General features: G+C 34.7%; 1 protein-coding gene across 3 annotated transcripts in view; it reads left to right on the top strand.

Annotated features, from left to right (window-relative positions):
* LCLAT1 (lysocardiolipin acyltransferase 1) overlaps nucleotides 1-8,973 on the top strand; it is a 134,619-nt gene extending 125,646 nt beyond the window's left edge. For all 3 annotated transcript variants that reach the window (XM_031951304.1, XM_031951302.1, XM_031951303.1), the window contains one exon: nucleotides 4,594-8,973. In XM_031951304.1, coding sequence (XP_031807164.1) covers nucleotides 4,594-5,096 — 503 coding nt within the window. In that variant the 3' untranslated portion in view covers nucleotides 5,097-8,973. The remainder of the gene's footprint in view (nucleotides 1-4,593) is intronic.
* Nucleotides 8,974-26,507: the final 17,534 nt, after the last annotated feature.

Here is a 26,507-nt window from a genome sequence, read left to right as displayed (position 1 = left end):
TCTCTAGCATGAACTAATGTTGGAAGTGGGATGGGGGGGGGGGGAGCACAGGGGATAGGTATGATAATTTATAATTCCTCACTTTGATTTCCAAGACCTTCTCCTAAAATCTTTACTCATTAGACTCCTTTGAGATTAATATACTCAGACACATCTCCGTATACAAATCCTGATGACTAATATCTATCCGCTCCCAAGTTATTCTCCTTCCTTTCCCGAGGAGTAGGTTCTCAAAGAACCATCACTATTTTGATTTTATTTTCCTTTCATCAAAATTTCTTACTCTAAGCATTGAGGAGATAAAACTATCAGTCTTTTTAGATGATATACTTGAGAGAATCATCCAAAAGTCTACTTGAAATAACAGTTTTAGCAAATTTGTAGGACATAAAATAAACCCACCTAAATCATCAGCATTTCTATATGTTACTAAAAGAGCCCAGAAGCAAGAGACAAAATATTTGGGTGTTTACCTGCTAAGACAAACCCAGGGACTATATGAACACAATTACAAAACACTTTTCACATAAATAAAGTCAAATCTAAACAATTGGAAAAATATCAATTGCTCATGAGTAAGGCTGAGCTGTTCTACCTATATTAGTCTACTTGTTCATTGCCATACAATCAAATTACCAAAAACTATATCATAGAGCTAGAAAAAATAATAAAATTCATCTAGAAGAACGAAAGGTCAAGAATGACAAGGGAATTAATAAAAAAATAATCCAAAGGATGGTGCCCTAGTAGTACTAGAATTAAAACTCTAAAACAGCAGTCATCAAAACCATATAGTACTGGCTAAGAAATAGAGTGGTGGATCAGTGGAATAGGTTAGATACACATAATACAAAAAACCAATGACTGTAATAATGTAGTATTTGATAACCCTTAAAACTCCAACTTCTGGGATAAGAACTATGACAATAAATATGACAAAAATTGCTGGAAATACTGGAAAATGATTTTGCCAGAAACTGTACATAGATCTACATCTCACACCTTATACCAAAACAAGGTCAAAATGGGTACATGATTTAGGCTTTTAAAGTATGATAATACTATAAGAAAATTAGGAGAGTCAGAGATAGTATATCTACCTGATCTTTGGAGAAGGAAGGAACTTATGACCAAATAAAAACTGGAGAAACAATATGAAATACAAAATGGACAACTTTGATTACATTAAATTAAAAAACTTTTGCACAAAGAAAACCAACACAGCCAAGATTAGAAAAGAACATATTTAACGTATATCTATGCATAGTTTTGAAAATAAAAAGCTTTAATTAAAAAAAGAAGAGAAACAGAGAGTTAGAAAAAACATTTTACATCCAGGGTTTCTGAAAAACATCTCTAAAATATATAAAGAACTAAGTCAGATTTATTAGAGCACAAGTCATTCCCCAATTGACAAATGGTCAAAGACTATGAAGTTTTCAGATGGAGAAATTAAAGATATCTGTCGTCATCTATAGTCATGTATTTTTTTAAATGCTCTAAATCACTATTGATTAGAGACATCTGCAAATTAAGTACTACCTCATACCTCTTAGATTGGCTAAAATGACAAAAAAAGATAATGATAAATGTTGGGAAGAGGACTAGGAAAACTGGGACACTAATGTGTTTTTGGTGGAGTTGTGAACTAATCCAAACATTCTGGAGAGCAATTTGGAACTATATCCAAAGTGCTATCAAATTGTGCATACCCCTTGATCCAGCAGTGTCATTACTAGGTCTGTATCTCAAGGAAATCATGCAGAAGGAAAAAGGACTCACATGTGTAAACATTTTTGTAGTAGCTCTTTTTGTGGAGGCAAAAAACTGGAAAATGAGTAAAATGGGAATGGCTGAATAAGTCATGGCAGAAACTAGGCATTGACCCACACCTAACATCATATACCAAGTTAAAGTTGAAATGGGTTCGTGATTATAATACCATTCTTTATGTCTAACTCATGAATAAGTTATCATATATGAAAGGAATGGAATAATATTATTCTGTAAAAAATGACGAACAAGCTGAATTTAGAAAGGCTTGGGAAGATTTACATGACCTGATGCTGAGGAAACAAGCAGAGCCAGGAATAAAAGTACACAATAACAGCAAGATTATATGATAATAAACTGTAACAGGCTTGGTTCTTCTCAATGGTTCTGTGATCCAAGATAATCCCAATAAACTTTGGATGGAAAATGCCACTGCATCCAGAGAGAGAACTGTGGAGACTAAATGTAAATTGACACATGCTATGTTCACTTCTTTTTTTTGTTTTGTTTTTTTTTCTCCTATGGTTTTTCTCTTTTGTTCTGACCTTTTCTCTTCCAACCTAATTCAAAAGGAAATATGTTTAAAAAAAAAATGAATGTACGTGTTTAATGAAAAAAAATATTATTTTTACATGTACTGGGAAAAATAAATAAATAAAAATTTTGAACAGGGAAAAATATATTGTGGGATAGTTTAAAATAAATATATATATATATATATATATATGCCTATATCTTTTTAGTTAATGAGTTCAGTTTGACACTATGCTCCATTCTTAAATTCCTTATTCCTTATGTCCTACTGTGACTCATGTCTTGCCAAACCTAGATTACTTTCTTCATCTATTTTTTCTACTCCAATTCATGCATTCTGAGTACAAGTGGAAGAAATTAAGTGATCATAATGATTGGGTCTCCATGTGAACACTTGTCTTGTGTGAGTTCTCTGTATGTTTGTCATCTGAGTAGTGTGGCCAGCCCATCAGAGTTGTATTCTCTGCCATAGAGTTTGAGTGCTTGGCAGTTCAACTAAGTCTTTAGTACCTTACCTTGCCAGGTGATCATAAGAATCTTCCCAAGACATTCCCAGTGAAGCAATTCAGTTTCTTGGGATATGTATGTATACAGTCTAGGATATATTCTGTAGTATGCAAACATGCTAAAAACGCACTAATGTGTATACAGTCTAGGTTTCACAGGCATACAGCAATAAAGTCAGCAAAATGACTTTTGCTTAATACTAACAAATGGCAGTAGAGAATTGTGCTAACTTACTGATCTAGTCCCCTGCCAGTTTGTATTTTCTAATTTTGACTGGTCCCTTACCCTCTACTCAGGCAGTCACTATTTTTCCCTAATCTCTGTCACGTTTCCTTCAGCAGCTGTTTCAAACCTTATCTTCTCTGCTGAAGTTTATTATTCCCTCTCTATATATCTTCTCTCTAGGATACTTATATCCTTTTTCTAGGATACTTTCTCCTTTCTTGGTTACTATGACATTGCTGTTTCCTGACTCTTCTCCTTATCTATTTGTCCCCTTTTTAGTCTCCTTTTCTGGATCATCGTCTATATAACACCTTATAAACTTGTATTTCAAATCTTATTTTTTTGCTGCCTCAGGTTATTTATAAACATTGCCATCCAAACTCATCTTTCTGGTAAGGGAGAGTGGCCTTTATTGAGTTGAAGTACATGATTGTTTTCTTCATGGTACATTCAGAAGTCTGACCAAAAAAAGCTTGTATGAGTTTGTGGTTCACTACAAATGAATCCTGTTCTTGGAATCCTGGCTTCAATTTGTGGCTCTCTCTCTCTCTCTCTCTCTCTCTCTCTCTCTCTCTCTCTCTCTCTCCTTCTCTCCTTCTCTCCCCTTCCCTCCCTCCCTCTTTCTCTTTCCCTCTCCTTCCCTCTCTCTCTCTCTCCCTCACTCCTCTCACTCTCTCCTCTCTCTCTCTCTCTCTCTCTCTCTCTATATATATATATATATATATATACACACACACACATATAAATGCTATGCTATCTCTGGGTATTTGTTTTCTTATCTATAAAGTAGAGTTGGACTGAATATCTTCATGTTCCCTTTGGACTCTAAATCTATGATGTTTTTACATATAATTTTAGTATTCTGGAAAAAAGACTTTTTTTTTTTTACATTGGATTTTACTAATTTTTCTTCATCATTTCTTTGCTAAAAGTTTTATTCCTAGCCTAGAAGTGAGTTTTGAAAGGCTTTTACTAGCAGAGTACAAGTTCTGGCAAGGTTTTACCATGTTTTCTTTGCTTTAGTCTTTTATCAGGTATGGGAATACCCAATGAATCCTAGAACCTTTAAAGAATTTGCCGGCAGTAGCATTTATATCCTTGGAATCATGTTCCACTTCTGCAAAATATAATTCTCTCAGGAAGAATGACTATGGCTATATTTGCTTAGTATCTTAAAGAAATATTAACCAATGCATTGATGTAATTTGTTATGAAATTGTATTATATTTATAATAAAAAATTTTGAGCCTAATTATATTTTTTTCTTTCTGGTAGTTGGCATAATATTTAGTTAAAGGCAGATGAGAAAGGATTTTGAGAAATTGTGTACCACAGAAGTAAAGCAGTCATCTTTTGGGAGAAGGAATGGTTATGTGTTTTTGTGTTTTTTGTTGACTAATTTCAATTTTATTATCTTTGTACCATATTGTCTTTTTTTCTTCCTCTGTTAGTTTTTCATGGTTTTTACTGTTTTTAGGTCTGCCATGCAATTTAATCAACATTACTAAAAAAAATTGACTATTTCTTTATCTTTACTTATTTTCTCCAACCTAGGTAAGAACCTTGATGCCATCCATGATGTTACTGTGGCATACCCTCATAACATTCCTCAGACAGAGAAGCACCTCATAAATGGAAACTTCCCCAAGGAGATCCACTTTCACATCAGTAGATATCCATTAGAAACCCTACCAGAGTCCAAGGAGGAACTCCAAGTCTGGTGCCACAAACGATGGCAAGAGAAAGAAGAACGACTCCGTATGTTCTATGAAGGTCCGAAGAATTTTGGATTCACAGGGAAGAGTGTGATTCCACCTTGCAAATCAGAATTCAGGGTACAAATGATCAAACTGTTTTCTATCCTATACTGGACCTTCTTCCCACCTACTATGTGTTTTCTTACATATTGCTACAGCATTGTTCGGTGGTATTTTTTTATCACAATTGTCTTTCTTGTGCTACAAGAGAAAATATTTGGTGGACTAGAAGTCATTGAACTTGCATGTTACCGGTTATTATGGAAAAGACAACGAGTAGATGGCAAGAAAAAAGATTGAAAACAATAGGATTCACAGACCAGAAACTTGAGGGATTTTTTTTAAAAAGTTCTACATACAGCCTTTGTAAACTGAGAAGATTTTTTTGCATGAAAATTTCAGATCTTTCTTACGACCACCATTCTTTATTAAAGACATTTTGCACTTGGTTTTGTGAAAAGGAAAAAAAAAAAAAACAGATGTTGCTCTATATGAAAATAGTTTTTAATCTCAAAATGTAATTTTATTATTGTTTCAGCAAGGAGATTCAGTGGTGAAATAATTCTTGCTGCATTATTAAACAATCATTAGGTTGTTAATAGGCAAAGTACACAATGAATTTATACAAAAACTCCAATGCTATCATCCAGCCAAACTATGTAGCCAAAGGAGATAGATCTGTGACTTGTAACCCCTAGCACAAATCAAGTCTCTACACTGAAGAGTGGAGGTAGGTCACCTCACTTATTCAGATGAGTTGTCTTTTTTACTTTTTCCTCTGCATTGCCCTAACCACCATTTCCCAAAAGCCGTCCTCATTCCAGCTTTCTCTAGGCCCCTGACTGAAATTTCTTGCCCTCCTTAGATTAGTCACAAGATTTGACAACCAATCAACACAAAGAATGTGGTTATTCATAAGAGGCTAATACTTGGTTTTTGGTAACCTACAGACTGAAAAACCATGTGTGCCCTCTTGCCCTTAAAGGGAATTAGGTCTATAAGTGAACAGAGACTTTACCAATTTCTAAACCTCAATTTGAATTTTGCAATGAGAAATTTTGCTAGTTTTTCACGTCTTCATTTTATTGTTGTTATATGATCAGTGCTCATTTTCCTTCAGTATATTGGTAGTTTTTAATCTTTGCTCCTAAGAGAGATCTATATGAAAAAATATATACTAACTTTTTTGCCCTCCCCCCCCAAATGCAGAGTACAATCTGAAATTAACAAACTGTGTATTCTTAAGTGTTTCTGAAAGCCTACAGATAAGGGAAGACTACCTCTCTGTCTATAAAAATCTTAGTGTAGCCCTTAAAAAAACAAAACAAAACAGCCTTAAAGACAGTTATTGGTAATAGCCAAAATTACATGACAATAGAATTTCCCATCATATAGCTAACAATTCAAATGACACTTTTAACCTACTGACATAGAGCTCATTAGCAACACTGTTCTACAGCTTGACTTCTTTCTGTCTCAGCTTACCTTTTGCTCTTGACCAGTTTGTTTAGCTAAATAAAAATGTTGCCACCAGTGGAAACTCCACTGCCACTCAGTGGAAACTGGAACCAGTAACATAAACTTTCAATTCCTTTATGAGGCAAGAAAAACTTTATAATTTCTTCCTCCTTAGCATTTGGCTCCAAAATATGGAAATGGTGGACACAGGAATGAAAAGAGGAAGGGATTTAAAGTCATTGACTATTAGCAAATCTGTTGGCTTTGTTGCATCCTTTAAACAGCCTCCAAAGTTATTCACTGTATTGTGTACTTGGCTCACCAGAGTTTGTCCTTGTCCTACAGAAAAGGGAAGACTGTTTCTGTTCTGTTCGTAAAAATCTGAGTCTAACCCTTTAAAAAAAAAACTTCAATAAAAGGCACATATGGGTAATAGCCAAATTTTTTTACAAAAGAATTTCCTATCATATCTGACAATTCAAACTACATTTAATTAAAACATTTTGTGCTAGACAGTAGTTCCTACTACAAATTTTAACTTTGTGCTGCCATTAAAGCTGTAAACACATAGTAAGTATGGCTTACTAATTAAATTCTTGTAGGAAATACCTGTTAGTCTAGAAAGAACTTGGTGGAAAATAATTTTTGTTAGAAGGCACCACAAAAAAGTGTATTGACTGTGCCTCTTTTACAAAACTAGCCTATATTAAACTATCTTCCCTCCTCCCATTACAGCTGCTTTTAATAATCTGCACATAGCTACTAATTGGTTATTACACACATGTGCTGAAAGCCATCTGTTTAACTTCATAGGTTTTTTTTTTGTTTTTATTTGCCGATTGAAGGGAAGTTAACCTTTTTTCCATTATAAAATTGGTTTCTAATTTAGGTTTGTCTCAAACTTCCTTTGGCTATATTTAGAAACTCAAAAAGATTTTGACAGTTGGGATTTCTCAGTTGGAGGTGGGCAAGGAAAGGCTATGCTTTCAATCCTGTGAATGTGTTTATTTATAGTATATATTCTTTGTAAGTTGAAATCATAGCTACTGTCCATAGCTATGCAGCTCCCTGTCTGAGGAACATTTTCCATCTAATCTAATGCACTTTCAGTTCTGAATCTTGCAAAGAAAAACACTTTTTTCCCCCCACAGAAGACAGTTTTAAGATTAAACTTAAACAATAAACAAATAAACAAAAAAAACAATAAGCCTTAAAAAACAAAAACAAAAACAAACAACAAAAAAAAAAAACAAGATTTCAGAATCAGAAGTTACAGACATTCATACCAGGGAGAAACAGTTTTTGCAAGGCTCTGGGGAGGGGGTAGTGGAGAGAAAATAAAATAAGCAGTTTTTGCCTGGAGAAAGTTCCCCCTTTGAAATGGAGGAAAAAAAATTTTTTTTCTGCATTTTTCATCTTTTGAAAAAAAATTTATTTTAAATAAAATTTTCAAAACCTTTAAAGCAATTACTGCTTATTTGTAATATCCCATTACTTTTGAAATGACTCAGAAAAATTAATATGATAATGGCAAAGTTGCATCCATGTGTTTTCAGTCCTTACATCTTTCACTGTCCTCCACTTTGGTGCTCTAGAAACAGAGCTTCTTGTCTCCTGGCTCCATTACAATTCAGAGGTAATATCTTTTAACCTGTAGAAGCCTTGGAAATTGTAATAATTTACTTGTCCAAATGTTCAATTTTAAAATTGCCATTCTGTGAAATTTTAAATAAAATCAGAATGTTTTATACAGGGCATGGACTGTGATTTCCTCAAAGACTTACAAGTAAGTTTACTAAATAAATAAGGATCCTTTTTCCTGACCCGAGTGGATTATCAGCAAAGATATGAGACAGAATACCTCATTATTTTGAATATACATTAATATTACATGATAATAGGATGAGCATTTGTGAACTGTAAGGGAAAGAAAGATGTATAAGAAAGACCTTTTATTTAAAGGCAATATATCAAATTTTATGTTGCTTTGTTAGCAAAATGTGGAATGCAAAAATAATACTCTACTTAGAATACCTTACAGTTAGATTGATTGGTAATTTGGAGTCATTCTAACATTAATGTATTAGAAGCCTTAGTGTTCCATGAGCTGATAGTTCATCAAAATATACTGAAGATGTGACTCCTGTTTTCTTTGCACAGTGTCTAAGCTCTGGTCTCAACAGCCATGCCCTTGTGCACTTTACAGCAACAGTTCCACTAGAGGAACTTGTTGGTGGATTGTTTACATTTCTTTGTATGAATGACATGCTTTTAGTGCCTTGGTTAAGGGTCTGGTTTAGTTTCAGATATTTCTGTACTATGCCCCTCAGACAAAGGTTTTTTTTAATTCATTTAAAAAGAACTGTTTAGGCTTGTGGTCTCTAAATGCTTGTTACTATCGTTGGTAAACATCACTTTATGACAATGTTTAGGTAACAGCTGAAATCCAAGAAATTTTTTTGATTTGTATCAGTTTTAGAAGATGCACAAATTTGCCAATAACTGTGTTGCCTTTATTTTAAATTTTGTTTTCAGAAGGGATTCTTGTTTTTGACAGCTTGCTATCTTATAAGAGGATTGTATAAAAAAAATACCAAGATAAGAAAACTCACAGAATGGCCTTAGTTTTCATTATCCATGAAATATGTTAAGATGTTTGTGAGCCATATATCAGTCATGTATCATACATCCCAAAATAAAATGGAATACTTAAACAGTGTTTGTATTTGTGTGACTGTGCATCTTGTGTGTTGTATGTGTGTTATGTTTGCGTCTGTGTATGTGTTTCTAGCTTGTTAAAAGTGAATTATAGTCTGAAAGATGGTTTTTGATCATTCTGCATTGTTTTCCAACATCTAGCCTGACTAATCCTCTAAAGTTTCTCAGGACATTTCCTGAGCAGACTGTATTTTTAAAAATTTCTCATGATGACACCCTTATTCTTTTTAGAAGCATAACTATATAAAATTCATACTTTCAAGTGTTTATCTTGTTTACTCTTTGTCAAAGATAGTTTTCATTCTTAATCAACTTACAAACATTTTATGATAGTTTTTGATGAATTTACTTCCAAAAGGATAACTAATATTTAAACAAGCATTTTAAAGTTTGCAAGGCCCAACTCTGTACTTTTTGAAATATGCCAGTTTTTAAAGGTGCATGTATTACCTAAGGATTTAATGGGTTCAAATCCTGTCACTCTCACCCATTTACTGTTCTATGTATATTTTTGTCACTTATTTTCCTGACATATTATTTTGTCACTTATTTTCCTGACTTTCTCCATCTGGAAAATTAGAATATTGTTTACTCGTGTCCAAATTTTTGTGATCTCCATTTGGAGATTTGATTTCTTGGCAGTTCTGGAGAGGCATAATACTCTACTTAGAATGCCTTACAGTTAGATCGATTGGAAATTTGGAGTCATTCCAACATTAATGCTATTTCCTTCTCCAGCTCATTTTACAGATGGGGAAATCAAGTTCTTGTTCAGGGTCACACAGCTAGCAAGAGTCTGAAGCCAGATTTCAATTCAGAAGGCCTAACACTCCACTTCCCCACCTACCTGCCTCCATGAGAATATTAATTCCTGCTTTTACTCACCCAATAGCACTAGTCTGGAAGATACTGCCATGGAGAGAAAAATTGCTAAGGAAGCCTTTAATGCAGTGAAGGAGTTGGAAAGTAGTAAATAGTACATAAATGGTGTAAGGCTAGGGGAGAGCTGGATAACAGTAGGAGAAGCAACTGTAATAGCTACTAAAAAGGAAAACAGGAATTTTCATTTAAACTGGGGAAAAAATAGTAATAAAGGAATGTTTGGTTTTGTTTTTTTTAAAGGGGCAATATTTAAAAGCTGGGAGTGAATATGGAAAAACAATCCAGATAATTATCAGGCCTCCATCTCTCTCCATGAAAGGGTATAAGGAGAGTTAAGAGGCTAAGCTGATGAAAAATAAATCTATACTATGGAAGTGGACATAGTTGTGATATAATCATGGTAAAGTAAATCATTAGTATTCTACCCAAGGGATATGCACAGACTGTGCAGAAATCTGTAGTTTTAAGAATGAGGAAACTTCATTCAATGAATGTTAGTTAGCACATCAATAGTATTCCATTCTCAGATCAGGAATCACAGCTGTGTCTTGTATATTACATTCTGTTATCAAATTTTTGGCCTTTATTTGATTTTTTTTTTTTTTTTTGAAATCAGAAAAGCTAATTGCTTACTCCCAGTAAAGTGTCAGACTTACATAGGGATCCAGAAAAATTTACAGACTTAAAAATCAGAATACTTTTAAAGAGACCAGTTAGCTTGAATTCCAGATCTGCAATTAGGAAGCCATATTTTTATGAGTTCAAATCCGAGTCAGATACTAGCTGTGGGATTCTGGACAAATCATTTAACCACATACCTCAGTTTCCTCATGCGTAAAATGAGCTGGAGAAAGAAGTACCAAATCATTTCAGGATCTTTGTCAAGAAAATCTCAAATAGGGTCACAAAGAGTCATAACTGAACCATAACTTTTAAAGACCTTATTGAACTCTAAAAGCTAGATAATCCTCCAGAATTCTCTTCAAAATCAGTACAGGTCAGACCTATGCCCTCATTGTTACTCTGGACTTCGGTGATGGAGTGGCTCAAAGTAATGAAATTTCCTCAAGTCATTCTTTAATCACAGCAAAACCTGTAAAGACACATTACAAATCAACACCCCTTTGGGAATTCTAGTTAATGTTATTTGGGTGGGGAGAGGGAGCTAGTAATCAAAATAGTTCATTACCATTCTCCACAATATGCCAGATGCTTGGGGAGCTTAAGGAAATTGTAGAAAAGTCCATATAAATGGGTCTGTCTCCATCCTTCTGTATTCCATTCTAGTGAGAGAGGTTCCATGGTGCCAGACTGACTTTGTAAGAATTAACCTACATTATAGCTGCAAAGTCATCTCCCACTGCTTACGCCCAAATTGAAGCCTCTTGCCTGAATCACTGCAATACCTTCCATCCTCTTGAGTTCCCCAGTCTCCTCAAACCTCCAATACATTATATATATTCTTTTTCTTAAAGCACTGTTCTTGTTATTAGATGAGAGATTATTAGAGCTGGAAGAAACCTTTTTAAAAAATTTTTTTTTATTATAATAACTTTTTATTGACAGAACCCATGCCAGTATAATTTTTTACATTATCCCTTGCACTCACTTCTGTTCCGATTTTTCCCCTCTCTCCCTCCACCCCCTCTCCTAGATGGCAAGCAGTCCTATATATGTTGAATATGTCGCAGTATATCCTAGATACAATATATGTGTGCAGAACCAAACAGTTAATCTTATTGCACAGGAAGAATTGGGTTCAGAAGGTAAAAATAACCCGGGAAGAAAAACAAGAATGCAAACAGTTTACATTCGTTTCCCAGTGTTCTTTCTTTGGGTGTAGCTGCTTCTGTCCATCATTGATCAGTTAAAACTGAATTAGATCTCTTTGTCAAAGAAATCCACTTCCATCAGATTACATCTTCATACAGTATCATTGTTGAGGTATATAATCATCTCTTGGTTCTGCTCATTTCACATAGCATCAGCTCATGTAAGTCTCTTCAAGCCTCTCTGTATTCATCCTGCTGGTCATTTCTTACAGAACAATAGTAATCCATAACATTCATATTCCACTATTTACCCAACCATTCTCCAATTGATGGGCATCCATTCATTTTCCAGTTTCTAGCTACTACAAACATTTTGGCACATACAGGTCCCTTTCCCTTCTTTAGTATCTCCTTGGGGTATAAGCCCAGTAGTAGCACTGCTGGGTCAAAGGGTATGCACAGTTTGATAACTTTTTGGGAATTGTTCTAAACTACTCTCCAGAATGGTTGGATTTGTTCACAGCTCCACCAACAATGTATCAGTGTCCCAGTTTTCCCGCATCCCCTCCAACATTCGTCGTTATTTTTTCCTGTCATCTTAGCCAATCTGACAGGTGTCATTTACAGATGGGGAAACGAATTCAGAGAGGAAGCATGATTTGCCCAAGATCACAGAGATAGTATCAGCTGCAATCTGAACCCAGGCTTGCTGACTAATCTATATGTTGATGCTGGGGGAAAGGGGAAGGGATGTTTTATCTGAAAAGAGTACTAATTGTCAGATATCGCATTAGCTGTTTGTCCTGACTTTAGATCACATTGAATATGATTATGATGCTTTTGTTATTTGTAAAATGTCCATGAAACAAGTGTCTGATCCCTTCATTATTTTCCCAAATAGAAATTAACACCTAATAAAACAGGACCACAGAGCAGATTAGTTGCAAAATAGAAATCGTATTAGACTCACATGTCTTCCTCTTACCATTACAGGACAGTGCTCAGCACCTGTTTGCTGTTGTTTGTTTGTTTGCTTTTTTGTTTGTTTTTGGCACCATTTTATTTCTTCTCCAGGATGGAGGGCTGGGCTTCCAGTCAGGAAGATCTGAGTTTAAATCCTGCCTCAGACACTTAGAATCTGTATGATCCAGTTAAGTGTAAATCATTTGACATCAAAGCATGGAAAGACCTACATGAACTGATGCTGAGTGAAGTGAGCAGAACCAAGAGAACATTGTACACAGCAACAGCAAGACTGTGTGATGCTCAGTATGATAGGCCTGGCTCTTTTCAACAATGAGGTGATTCAAGGCAATTCCAATAAACTTACGATGGAAAATGCTATCTGCATCCAATATAGATCACAATTTAGTATTTTCACCTTTTTTGTTGTTTGCTTGTTTTTTTTTTTTATGATATTTTCCCCCTTTAATCTGATTTTTTTTTTTTACACAACATGACAAATATGGAAATATGTTTAGAGAAAGTACACATATTTGGCCTGTGTTGGATTGCTTGCTGCTTGGGAAAGGAGTATATGGGAGAAGGAGGGAAAAAATTTGTAATGCAGAGTTTTGCAGAAATGAATGTGAAGACTATCTTTGTGTGTATTTGGAAAAGTAAATTTCTATTGAAAGAAAAAAAAAGCACAACTGAATTTAACTAAAAAAAATCATTTAACATCTATCAAACTCAGTTTTCTCATCTTTAAAATAATTAATTTGGGTTCAATATCCTCTCACTAATCCAGACTGGAAAGAACTCGATGAACCAATGTACATAAAGTACCTTACAAATTTCAAAGAGCTATGTAAGTAACTTATTATTGCAATTAATAGCAACAACAACAACAACAATAATGGCACTAATGATAATAATACAATAATAACAGGGGCTAAAGCTTGAGTTCAGAGTCTCAAAATATACCTTATGGACTCCTGCCATAGACTGAAAAATCAAAGATCGCCAGCCCATCTCTAGTTATATTCTTGCCTTGCCTTTTTTGATCCTGCTTCAGAAGTATCGGCCTAACTTCAAGGATAGGGGATAGTAATGCCAGCAAACTCAGTTTGAAAGTAGCTCCATTTTGAGAACAATTGCTTCCCTAGCATTTTTGTCAGCTACATTGCTATGTTTTTGTAGGAAAGGTCCAGTTCAAATACATAACCTTCCCTTAAATATGTCAAATAAATGGATGCATTACTTCAATACTACCGGTTCATCTAGTTCTTTGGCAAAGTTCTTCCAAATCCCAATAATGGGCCACAATAGTTACTTGACGCCAAATACCATTTTCCAAAGATAGAAAATTTATGTATTTTTCCACTACAAAAATATCTTTCTAGAACAAGGATTATTAATCTGGATTCCAAGGTCAGGAGTCTATGGATTGACTTCAGGGGATCTATAAATTTGAATAGAAAAAAAATCTCCAGTTGAAATTTAGCATTTTCTTTAATGATCTAAAAACACTTCAGACAACAGATCAATTTCATTTAAATATCAAGAGTTCATCTTATACAAAAAAAGTAAAGAACACCCCTAATTAGTAAGTAAAAATCCCCACAAATCTCTTCACTATTCCTAGTTCCTAATCAATGTATTGCATCTTTTTTTGATTGATAGTATGTCTTTTCTAGAAGGACAGGGTCAGTTCTCAAGTGGGGACTAGAAATGTGGAAGCCCACAGATGTGCTAATTATGTGTTAATTATAAAATGTCAGCCTGGGTGGGCTTATAGAATCCATGGAGTCTGATTCTAATTCTTTTTGTAGCTAAACTCAGCCTTCCATCTTAAGCCTTCATGACTTTGTACAAATTATTATCCATAGTTACATGCCCTCCACCATTCTCTTAGAACGTCTGACTTTTTTCAAAGCTCAGCTTTTGTGTTTTTCCTGAAGAGGCAGCTGAGGTGGTTCTTAGAACACAGGAGCCAGAGTGAAAGGGACCCGAGTTCAAATTTAGTCTAGTCCCTGAGGCAAGACACTTAGTCCCTGTCTCCTTCAGTTTTCTCATTTGTAAAATAACAGCATATACCTCTCAGGGTTGTTGTGTGCATCAAACAAGATCATATTTGTAAAGCCCTTAGCTCAGTACCTGGCACAGAATAGGTACCATGTTCCTTTGCACTTTCTCATTTATCAGTCACGTATATATTAATCTATGTAAATATTGTATCTCCCTCCAATAACATGCAAAATCCTGCCTGGAGACCAGGGATTTTACTTCGTCTTTATGTGGTCAGCACCTAGCTCCATGCCATGTTACTTATTGCCCTACTTCAAAAGCTCCATTGGCTCCCTATTACAGGAGACAAAGTCCTGTTATTTAAATCTCCCTCCAGTCCATGTCTCCAGACTTTAATATACATTATGATCTTTCACACACTTAACAGTCCAGCCAAACCTGCTTATCACTCAGTGTTCTTCACATACTACATCCGTCTCTAGTTTCTGTGCCCCCTCATGTCCCAGCTGAATTTCCTTTTATGTATTTACTTTGTAAACATATCTATGTGCTCACACCATTTCTTCCAATAGAATGTAAGCTATTTGAAGGCAAAAACTTTTTAAATTTTTGTCTTTTATTCCAATTTCTCACACAGAATTGGCCTTTCATTAATGTTTACTATTGTATATAGGAGTGTATTAGAGCCCCTTTGATCAGACTTTTGAAAACCAATTGTTGAATTTTTCAGAGTATTTAGGCTTTAGCAATCTGCAAAAAGCAAATTCTAAAAATCAGTGCTTGATTGTTTTGTTCAATGTCCAGACTTAAGAAATGGATGGAGAATGGATAAGGAAATAATTGCTGTTGTGATATGGGAGCCTAATTTAGTTCTAATAGTTTAGTTTTAGCATTTAGGTATCTGAAGTATTTGTCATATTGACTTCAGACCAGTTGGGATTTTCAGCATGTTTATTGATATTCACTAACCATGAGATAGATTAAGTTTAACAGGTATTATTTCTGCCCATTCAAATACAGCAATACAGTTGTGGTTTTATAACTACGTTTTGCAAGGTGTTTTCTTTTAAAGACTTCCAAGCCCTTTTCATGTGGCATTGAACTTGCTAGTATTTCATCTGTTCATCTGTGCTGCTCATTTGGACATTCTGTTTAGTACTGAGATGTTTTGGTATTTAACCTTTGGATAAAAATGTGTTTTTTCTCTTGAATCCAAGAAGATTATGAGTCTTTCAAGTACAAGAACTAAACATTTCTCCTGGATTTTTTTCAAAACCTAGCACATAGAAGCACTTTTAATAAAAGCAGTTTAGGATAATACAAAGAGCACAGGTTTGTTACTTAGAGAATGTAGATTCAAGTTCTAACTCCGATACTTATAGGCAAAGTGAATGTGGACAATTTCTCATACTTCTCTAAACTAGGGGTTTCTTTTTAAAATAGAGGCAATGATATTTGTACTATCTCTCACAAACTGTTATTATAAGCCAGTCACTGTGCTACATACTTGGAACGTGAAGAGAAAAGTGAAATAGCCCTTGCCTTTAAAAAGTTATTGGGGAAGACAATGAGTAAATATAAATATATATTCAATATTTACAATATAATGAATGTGATGGAATATTATGTGCTTTAAGAAATGATCAAGGAGATGCTTTTTAGGAAGGCTTTCTGAACTGATGCAAAGTAAAATAAGTTGAATGAATTATACTGTAACAACATGGCAAATACAAACAGCTTTAAAAGGTTGGGAACTCTGATCAATATGATGATCAATCATAATTCCAGAAAATTCATTATGAATCATGCTCCCTATCTCCAGTTAGAGAAGTAATAGACTCAGAGTACAGACTATAGGCTGCTGTGGCACACTGGAGAAAATCTAGAGAGTTTGGTAATGGAACTTATAGAACCTCCAACTGAATTTGCCCTGGGTGCTAACATTCCTATTTATCTATTTAAACCAGAGAGAGAGGACTTTGCAGTCATTCAGATACCATATAGAGGGCTCAAATAAGGATGGAGTGGTGGAATTTACCCTCTTTACAGAAGAGGAAGAGAAGAATCCTGTAATACTTTGACTCTAGCTTCCTCTCTCCATTTCCCAGGGTACTTTACTGAGAATTTTGTCCTCCAGCCATTGACTGCACGGCCCTCCTTAAGTAGAAAGGAATACACTTTTTCTTCCTGTTGACATTTAGGCAACTTTGCATAAACTGCTCCCTCAGTCAGGTGTAGGTCCATCTTGTAGGAGTCATCAGTTCCTGAGCCCCCTTCCTCTGCTGACTCATCATGTTCTTTCTGGCTTCCTCACTCCACAGGTCCTCTGGCCATGCTGTACTTACATCTTCCTGAAATAGCCTGGTTGTCTAAGCAGTTGCTTGGGAACACCAGCACACTGTGAATGACAGAAAAAATGTCTTCTTACTTTCTAGGTAGAGGTTTGGGAGAGAGGCAGAGGTGGAGCTCTGGAAATCCTCACAAAGGGGAAAGAAGTTGCTCTCTCCATTCCTTCTTCTCATTTACCCTGTATCCTGTTGCTCTTGTTCCTATTTCCTAATCTGATCTCTTGCTCATTCTCTCTTTAGGACGAGGGAAAGAAGTGGGGGAGAGAGACAGTGATGATGCATGCCAGTCTTGGGGTTAAGCATCGCGGGCTCTTATACTGGTAACAAGAGCACACCTGGTTTTCTTATTAGTAGCATTACTACTTCAAGGATGGACTTGAATACATCATTTACCAAGTCCAGGCCTTGGTTTTCTTGTCTGTAAAATGGGGAGCTGGATTTGATGGCCTCTAAATCTAAAGAGCCGTTTCATCTCTAACATCTATAATCCTGTGGTTACTATTGAGTTAAAGTCACTGGCACTCACTTTAGATATTTTTTTGATTTTGACTCAGTTTTGAGTGGACCCATTAGAGAATGGCTGAATAAGTTATGCCATGTGAATGTTATGGAATAATTAATGTTCTGTAAGAAATGACCAGCAGGATGATTTCAGAGAGGCCTGGAAAGACTTACATGAATTGATACCAAGTAGAGTGAAAATTGGAGATCATTGTACATGGCAACAAGAAGATTATGTGATGATCAGTTCTGATGGATGTGGCTCTTCTCAACAGTGAGGTGATTCAGGCAAGTTTCAATAGACTTGTGATGAAGAGAGCCATCTGCATCCAGAGAGAGAACACAGGGACCGAGTATGGATCACAACATAGTATTTTCACCTTTTTTGTTGTTGTTTGCTTACTTCTCATTTTTTTCCTTTTTTGATCTGATTTTTCTTATGCTGCATGATAGTTGTGGAAATTTGTATAGAAGAATTACAAGTTTAACATATATTGGATTACTTGTTGTCGGGGCGAGAAGAACAGGGGGAAGGAAAAAACACAAGGTTTTGCAAGGGTGAATGTTGAAAACTATCAGCATGTATTTTGAAAATAAAAAGCTATTATTAAAATAAATAAAAATAAATTTCAGTTTCTCATTCTGTAAAATGATCATGATAATACCTGTTATGCCTATTATCACAAGAACACTATAAGGATAAAATGAGATTTTTGAGGGTAGGGACTGGTTTTGCTTTTCTTTTATATCCTTAGCTCTTAGTATTGCTCCCAGTAGATAGTAAACACAATAAATGTTTATAAATCTTATTTGAAAATGGTAAACCTATTACTATACATTTTTACTAAAATAATATAAAACATGATGGATTATTTTGTGAGATGTATGTGTAGGGGAGGAATCAAAAGGAGCCCATTTCATTTTAAAAAATGAATACATTTAAAAATTATTACATCATTTACATGTCACAATGTATCTATTCCCTTCCCTTGCTGCAAAAGAACTATCCTTTATAACAAAGAAGAAAATTTCTAACTGGAAAAATAGCTAGGTATCTCAATGGAATTACAAAGACTCATCTTCATGAGTTTAACTCCAGCCTCAGATACTTCTCAGCTGTGGGACCCTGGGCAAGTTATTTTAACCCTGTTTGCCTCAGTTTCTTCATATGTAAAATGATCTGCAGAAGGAAATGACGAACCATTCCAATATCTTTATCAAGAAAACTTCAAATGGGGCCATAAAGAGCCAGATATCTGAAAAATGACTGAACAACAACTAATAAATCAAAAAAGTTTGTCATAGGTAGTTTTCAGCACCCATTGTCAGTCCCCCATAGATGAAAAGAGTAGGGAGGCCCCTTCTCATATTTCTTCTTTGGGGGCCAAGCTTGGATATTGTAATTGCATCACAGTCAATTTGGATTGTTTGCTATTGTTGCTCTTTTATTCATATTGTTATAGTAACTGTTTATATAGTTTTCTGTGCTCTCCCTATTTAACTCTGTATTAGTACATATAAGTCTTCTTAGGCTTAGGTATATTCATCACATTCATTATTTTTATAATATTCCAGGACATTCACATACCATAGCTTATTTGGCCATTTTCCAATTGATGGGCATCTATTTTGTTTCTAGTTTTTGTTGCTATAAAAGTTTCTGCTATAATTTTTTTTTAATATATGGAGTTTTTTGTTTTTTTTTTTTTGTCATTGACCTCCCTGGAGTATATGCCTAGCAGTGGAATCTTTGAGTCAAAGGATTTGGCTATTTTGGTCATTTTTATTGCATCATAGCTCCCCAATAACATATTACTGTGCCAACCTCTCCTCAACCCATGTGAAATTGATTATTCTCATATTTTTCTTCCTTCCTTTCTTTTTTTGCCAATTTTCTGGGCTTGAGCTGAAACCTCAGAGTTATTCTGATTTGCATTTCTCCTCTAATTAGTGATCTGGAGTATTCTTTTAGACTACTGTTGATTTGTAGTCCTTTTGAAAACTGTTCATATCCTTTGATCATTTGTTTATTGTGGAATGACTTTAGGTCTTAAGAGAAGGACCCATTTAAAATGCAGCTGTGTAATCTGAGTGTCAAAGAGGGTTCCTAACATTCTTTGATCTTAGAAGTCAACTGGATTATTTTTTAAGGTATATTCTAATAATAACAGAACTCAGCTCAAAATGTCATCTCATTTTTCACCTGGTGGCTCTATTTTGGGCTTCTTTGATTTTCCTCACCCCCTTCTATGTACTTTTCTCATTCTTTCTTCCTCCCACTCCTCTTTTTTTTTTTTAGCCTCCTCTTTTGCTTTTTTGTGTTATCTTCTCCCTTTAGAGTATAAACTCCTTGAGGACAGGAGCTGTTGTGTTTTTTCCCCCTAATTTGTATGCCCAGTGCTCAGCAAAGTGTCTAGCACATAGCAGGTGCTTAATAATAGTTTATTGATTTTGATTGGCTTGTGTAACTACTTTGAATTTCACTTAAAATATTCAAATAACTCTGTGATCCCATTTTTGTGTATATTCTCATGAATGATGGAGAATATGTGATATTCTTTAGTTTAAAAATGTCAACTTCCTTGCACTCAAGATGGTCTGTATTCATCCTTAAGATAGCCTAACCCCATAGACAGGGAACTTGCATTTTCTTATATACTCTGGTTTTTTGTGATTTATACTCTAAGGAAATTTCTAAAAGCTTAGGTATAATTCCTGTCTAGAATCTCCCCAAAAGAGATGAACAGAAACCCCTCTAGGAAACCAACTTAATGTACCAAATATCAAGAAGAGGTCAGCTATTTATTCTCTCTACAATGAAAGAAATAGATAAAATGTAATACTTCAAAGTCTTTAACAGATGCTAAACCTAAAACAATCTTTCCTGTCTAATATACTATTTGGGGAGATAAGGCAACTTTATGGAACTTCTGAATAAATAATTCATATTCACCATGTGCTTATACCATGTATATAACTGATAGCACCCAGAGCTTCTGGTCATCCAGGCATGGGCCTTCATTCCCTTCAGGTAGGTCCTTCAACCATTCCTGCAGGATGATCCCATATGAGTAGTCACCCCCTCCTCTGAGAAGCAGTGAAGATCCAGCAAACATGTCTTGTTAGACATCTTGCACTAACTCTGGAACCCAGAAATTCTTGGATTCAAAAGATAATTGACAAGGTTCGAAAAGTCCATCTCTCAGGATTGTTGTCCAGTTTACCTTTGTTCTGGTAAAGAAACAAAAAATCAAAAGAGTAACCAGGGAACTGTTTGGACACTTACATATTCTAAGTATTATGTGCTTTTAGCTGCTTTCAACCCAGAAGTCTTATGTGCTTAGAAATGAGAGAAATGTATAATTTCTGTAGCTTTTATAGTCTTGTGAATAGAAAGGCTCAGGTAACATTACTTTGATGACCATCCCAGTCTTGGGAACCAAGGATTCAATCTGAATTTTCTGGGTCATGTGTGTCCTTCAACAAGGAATTAGAAATCTTGAATATAAGTGATAAGATCTCTTCCCGATTTTGTTATGATATGTTCCTGCCCCATAATGAAAGCGTTCTTATCTTTAGTACATTTCATTTGCACTCATGCTTTCTCTACCTCAGTAGTCATGTATACTGAAGCATTTCTATTAGTTAAGTATTGGTTTTTCAGATTTTCCCCAATATATCTTACTTTCACCTAGTACCAACACAAAGGGGTGCCCCCTCGGTCTACTGTTCTCAGTGGTAAGCTGGTGCTGATTGTAACAATGGTTTTGAGTATGGCCAGTTTACAACTCCTAATGTCTCATCCATTCTTTGCCCCTGGGGAACAGTTATTTCACATAAGATGTAAATTCAATCGTTATTTTCTCCAGAGTCCAATTTACTGATGTTTCAGATTCATTATTATTGCCACAGAAAATGACTGTATACAGATGTAACTAGAAATAATTTAAGAATCAGCTTACTGTGTACATTAAGATATTCAGATGGTTAGAGCAAAGGTGAAAGAAATAGAGATGAGAAGAGACCATGCATTATTATAGCCACTCTAACCCAACCTGTTTAAAAAAGTTGTTGACTTTGAAAAATGGGACACACAACTATCTTCATTGTTTTGTATAACAGAAGACTGGACATTAAACCCAGTGTTCTATGATTTATTCAGAGTGCATGAGCAAACTTGCTTGATGGAATTCACCATATGGAAGAGGTTGGGAGATTGTTTCTGGGAAAGTCATGATGTGTAGAATGGAGTGCCCTGAAAACACAATGAAGTATTTATAGATATTCCATAATTGGTTCTGGTTCACATGATGGCTGGCAATCTTTTTGATTAGCTGCAAAGTTGTGACTAAAATTAGATGTGCCTTCAAAACGCCTTAGTTAACTTCAGCCTCTTCCTTTCTTTATTGGATTTCTACTCTTGACATAAGACCTTGGAACAAGATACAACTAAGATCAGATCATTCCCAAGGATATTTGTAGGTAAAACTGGAAAGAGGACAATGAACAGATGAAAATGGAAGATGTTTGCCAGCATTTTTATGCTGATATTATTTCATTAGTGATGAAAGCAACAATAGTGTATTTCTACTTTACCATTTCAGCACTCAGTGTATTATAAGAATATAAGCTGCCTTTATCTAAGGACAAAAAGGTTAAAGGAACAAATGATAAGACTACAGAGAGACATTGAGTGGGAGATTGATACTTGTAAGATAGCAAAATAATTACAAGAAGGTCTACAAAAGATTTAATATATTCTCTATGGAAGATTGATGGAAAGACAGTGACACACAAAGTTCAGAGAAGACATGGGAGGAGTTGTACCATATACAAAGAGAATGTAACAGGTTTCAAATCCATCATAAGGCTAAAAGTGTAATTTTAGAAATCATGCATGAGTTTAACATGCATGGAAACATATAAAAAATATATGATCCAGATCATTCTTGATCTAAGTTATGAATCTCTCCTATCTAGCTGTAATATCTGCCATCGTGATACTCTAGGACCCTAACAATACCTTGGTGTTCTGATCCCACATGTCCTATATTTAAATGCCTCCTTTTTTCTATGCTAAATTTTACTTTTAACATTTATTAAGAGAGTTATTTTCTTTATCCTATATCTGCTGGAAGCTATACAAATAGCCTTGAAGGGTCACAAACAATCCTTTCCAGGCTTTTACAACTTTTTTTTTTATCTTTACTTTGAGGCAACATTCAGAATTGGGAATGGGAATGTTTTTGTTTGTTTGTTTTGTCTCTTTCTTTGGAGTTGAAATTGCATCTGTGTTCTCGTGATAGTGCTGGACCTGGCACTGATGGGTATGATGTCAGCTATTATAACTTGAGTTTGTGAAGTCAAACTCTCCCTGCATTGAGAGGTAAATAAATAAGAAGCTAGCCATAGAAGTGTATCATTAAGCTAATGCTTATTAAAGTTTAAATTTTGAGACTGTGGTTTTAATTTAATTTTACATTAGTTTATTGTCACTGTTGACCATTTTTAAGATCCTGTGTGTGTAATCATGTGTCTCTCACAATCAGAGTGTTGGAGCTGCAAGAGGCATTGAGTTTTGTCTAGACAAAACCCTTCATTTTATATATGAGAAAACTAGAATACTAGAGAGATGTAGTGTCCAGAAATGAGGATGATGGTTGTCTCCCTGTTCTATGCCATAATCAAACCACATATAAACTATTGTGCTCAATCCTGACCACTATAATTTCAGAATTCTATTGATAAAATAGAAGGGATCTAGAAGAGAAGGGATATTAAAAGACTCCAACACAAGCCTTAGGAAGGTTATTTAAAGAAACCCAATCTAGATTCTATTTTGTTATGTTTGATCTGGAGAAAAGAAGATTTAGGAGGGATATGTATCCTGAATTGAATTGGAAGAACTAATGAATATACATTTTGATATCCTCTATTAGAAGTTTAAAAATAAGTAGTAGCTATATGGAAAGATTATTTTTAAAACAAAAAAGCATCTAACTTAAAGGCTCCATGTTCATCAAAATATTTATAGGAAAATCTTTATAACAAACATAGAAACAGAATAGATATTCTTTGAGGGAAGAATGGTTAAATAAGTTGTGGCATGTGATATTACTATTCTGTAGGAAATGATTCATATAAAGAATAAACAAACATATAAAGATATATGACAATACAAAATGAAGTTTATATATTTAATGTAAATGAAAGGAATTATATAATTGAAAAATTGAAATGATGTGAAATTATACTGTCTAATAAATGTGGCCCCCAAGAAAATATATGAAAAATGTTATTTAACCTCCTGCTTTTCATTGGTAGGGGACCATAAATGTAGAGCATCATATGACGGGTTTTTTGGGGTTTTTTTTGATATGTTGGCTAGTTTTTTGCCCTTTCTTTTATTCTTTGTTATAAAGGATTGTTTGATGAGAGGCAGAAAGAAACATACTAGGTAATATAGATAACTGACGCAAAATAGAGATTAGAGAGTATTTAATAATTTATTAAATGGGAGAGATTTACTGGGACCGAATGGATCCATGGTTTGGTCCCAGAACTGAATGAGACTATTGTCTCCAAGAATCCAGCAAACATGTGAGTTCTCAATGACCTATATAAACATGGCTCACACTCAGGGGGTATCCTGAGTCAGGGACTGAGTCAGGGTACTGAGAGTGGGAATGGGACTCTGACAGGGTGGGGTGAACCTCCCTGGAGATGGGGAGAGGCATTTTGATAAGATGGTATCTGACATTCCATTAGCTTGGGATGAGGAGAGGCATTCTGATATTCTAAAACATAAGCTCTTTTATCCTTATCAAATATTCTGATAAAGAGGGAGAGAGGTTTTGCAGGACTGAGCTGCAGCTTTGAGCTAATTATTATAAAGTGAAACAGAGAAACTGAGTCAGGACAATAAAAGAGAACTGTGGCAAACTTCATGGCTCTCTTTATCATAAGATCATTGGAACTATCATCAGTCATCTCATTGTTGGAAAGAGTCATATTCATTAGAATTGATCATCATATAATATTGATGTTTGCCATTTAGAATGATCACCTCATCTTGAAGGAAACAAAAGAGTCTAGGAGTCAGGGAGAGTACTCCAGAAATGGGGGGCAGCTAGTACAAATGCAGATTAGTAACAGATAAGAAAACTTCTGCAATGAGCTGAAGATAGCAGCTCCTTACAAGCAGGAACAATGCACTCTGCTTGAGTCATTCTTCCATGTGATTTTCAGAGCATTCACTATTGAGTATTCAATCCATTGAACTTTTCACTGTTAAATTCAAGGACTCTTTTCTGTCCACTTGCAATTGGGATAAAAGGCTTTTTTGTTCTTGTTATCTATTGAGATCCAATTGTGTTTATTCAAAATGGCATTAACCAATGCTGTAAAGTTACCCATGCATATAACCTGTAAATAGAAGGCTATTAAATTTAAAAAAAAAAAAAAAATGGCATTAACCAGCCAAAGTGGATTTGGGATTAGAGTTAGATAACTTTGGAGAAATCCTTATTATCCATGCTCTTAAAAACAAGTAATCAAGACTGAATAACAAAGCATTGATTAAACATTTACTATATACAAAGCACTGGAATAACTGCTGAGGATACAAATCAAGAGAAAAAGTTCCTGATTTCAATGAATTCACATTTTAATAAAGGGGTGCTAATATATATAGAAAGTGTCCTCTCCAAGTCTATGTAGTCTATATATATAGACATATGTCTTTCTAAAAGTCATTACCATTGAGAAAACCACATCCCTTAATTTTTATTACATCAAATTAAAAAGGTTTTGCACACACAAAATCAAATCAATCAAAATCAATCCAGCCAAGATTAAAAGGGAAGCAGAAAGTTGGGGGAAAAAAACTTTACATCCACAGTTTCTAATAAAGACCTCATTTCTAAAATATATAGAGAACTAACTCAAATTTATAGGAATACAAGTCATTTCCCAGTTGATAAATGATCAAAGAATATGAACAGGCAATATTCAGATGAAGAAATGAAAGTCATTTATAGTCATATGACAAAACACTCTAAATCACCATTGATTAGAGAAATGCAAATTAAAATAATTCTGAGGTACCACCTCACATTTATCAGACTGACTAAGTGGACAGGAAAAGATAATAAATATTTGGAGGAGATGTGGAAAAACTAGGTCACTAATGTATTCTTGGTATAGTTGTGAACTGATCCAATCATTCTAGAGAGCAATTTAGAACTATGCCCAAAGGGTTATCAAACTGGATATTTTGATCCAGCAATGCCATTACTGAGTCTGTATCTAAAAGAGATAGAAAAGGGAAAATAAGTCACATGTGCAAAAATGTTTGTAGCAGCACTATTAAAAAATGAGTAGATACCTATCAATTGTGGAATGGCTGAATAAGTTATGGTATATGAAAGGAATGGAATATTATTGTTCTATAAGAAATGATGAACAGGCTGATTTCAGAAAATCCTGGAAAAACTTATATGAACTGATGCTGAGTGAAATGAGCAGAACCAAGAAAAAATTATACACAGCAATAGTATCAATTACGATAGACTTAGCTCTTCCCAAAAAATGCAGTAATCTAAAGCAATTCCAATAAAGTTTGGATGGAAAATGCCATTTGCATCCAGAGAGAGAACTATAATGACTGAATGTGGATTGAAACAAACCATTTTCACCTTTGTTTTTCTTCTGGGTTTTTTTTTTTTTCTTTCTTGTTTTGTTCTGATTTTTCTTTCCCAAAATGACTCATATGGAAATATGTAAAAAATGAATGTACATGTATAATGTTAATATTAATTTAAAATAAATTAAAAATAAAACCATATCTATTTCTGGCGTTAACTCATTTGACAATGACAGAGACTTGAAGGGTAACTTTTTTTTTTTTAAATCGGGTCTTCAGTAACTGTGGCTGTTGAGGAAGCAGGGGCTGTGGAATGTATATAGGTAACTGCATATTTCCACAAAGGTTATTTGCTTGGATGATATTTGTAGCAATAGGGCTAAAGTCAGGCCAAGAGATTCAGAGAGCTACACTTTTT

This window comes from Sarcophilus harrisii, chromosome 2 (assembly GCF_902635505.1).
Source record: "Sarcophilus harrisii chromosome 2, mSarHar1.11, whole genome shotgun sequence".
NCBI classification, from domain to species: Eukaryota; Metazoa; Chordata; class Mammalia; order Dasyuromorphia; family Dasyuridae; genus Sarcophilus; species Sarcophilus harrisii.
Note: the sequence above shows the minus strand (reverse complement) of the source record. Positions and strands in the feature narration are given on the sequence as shown.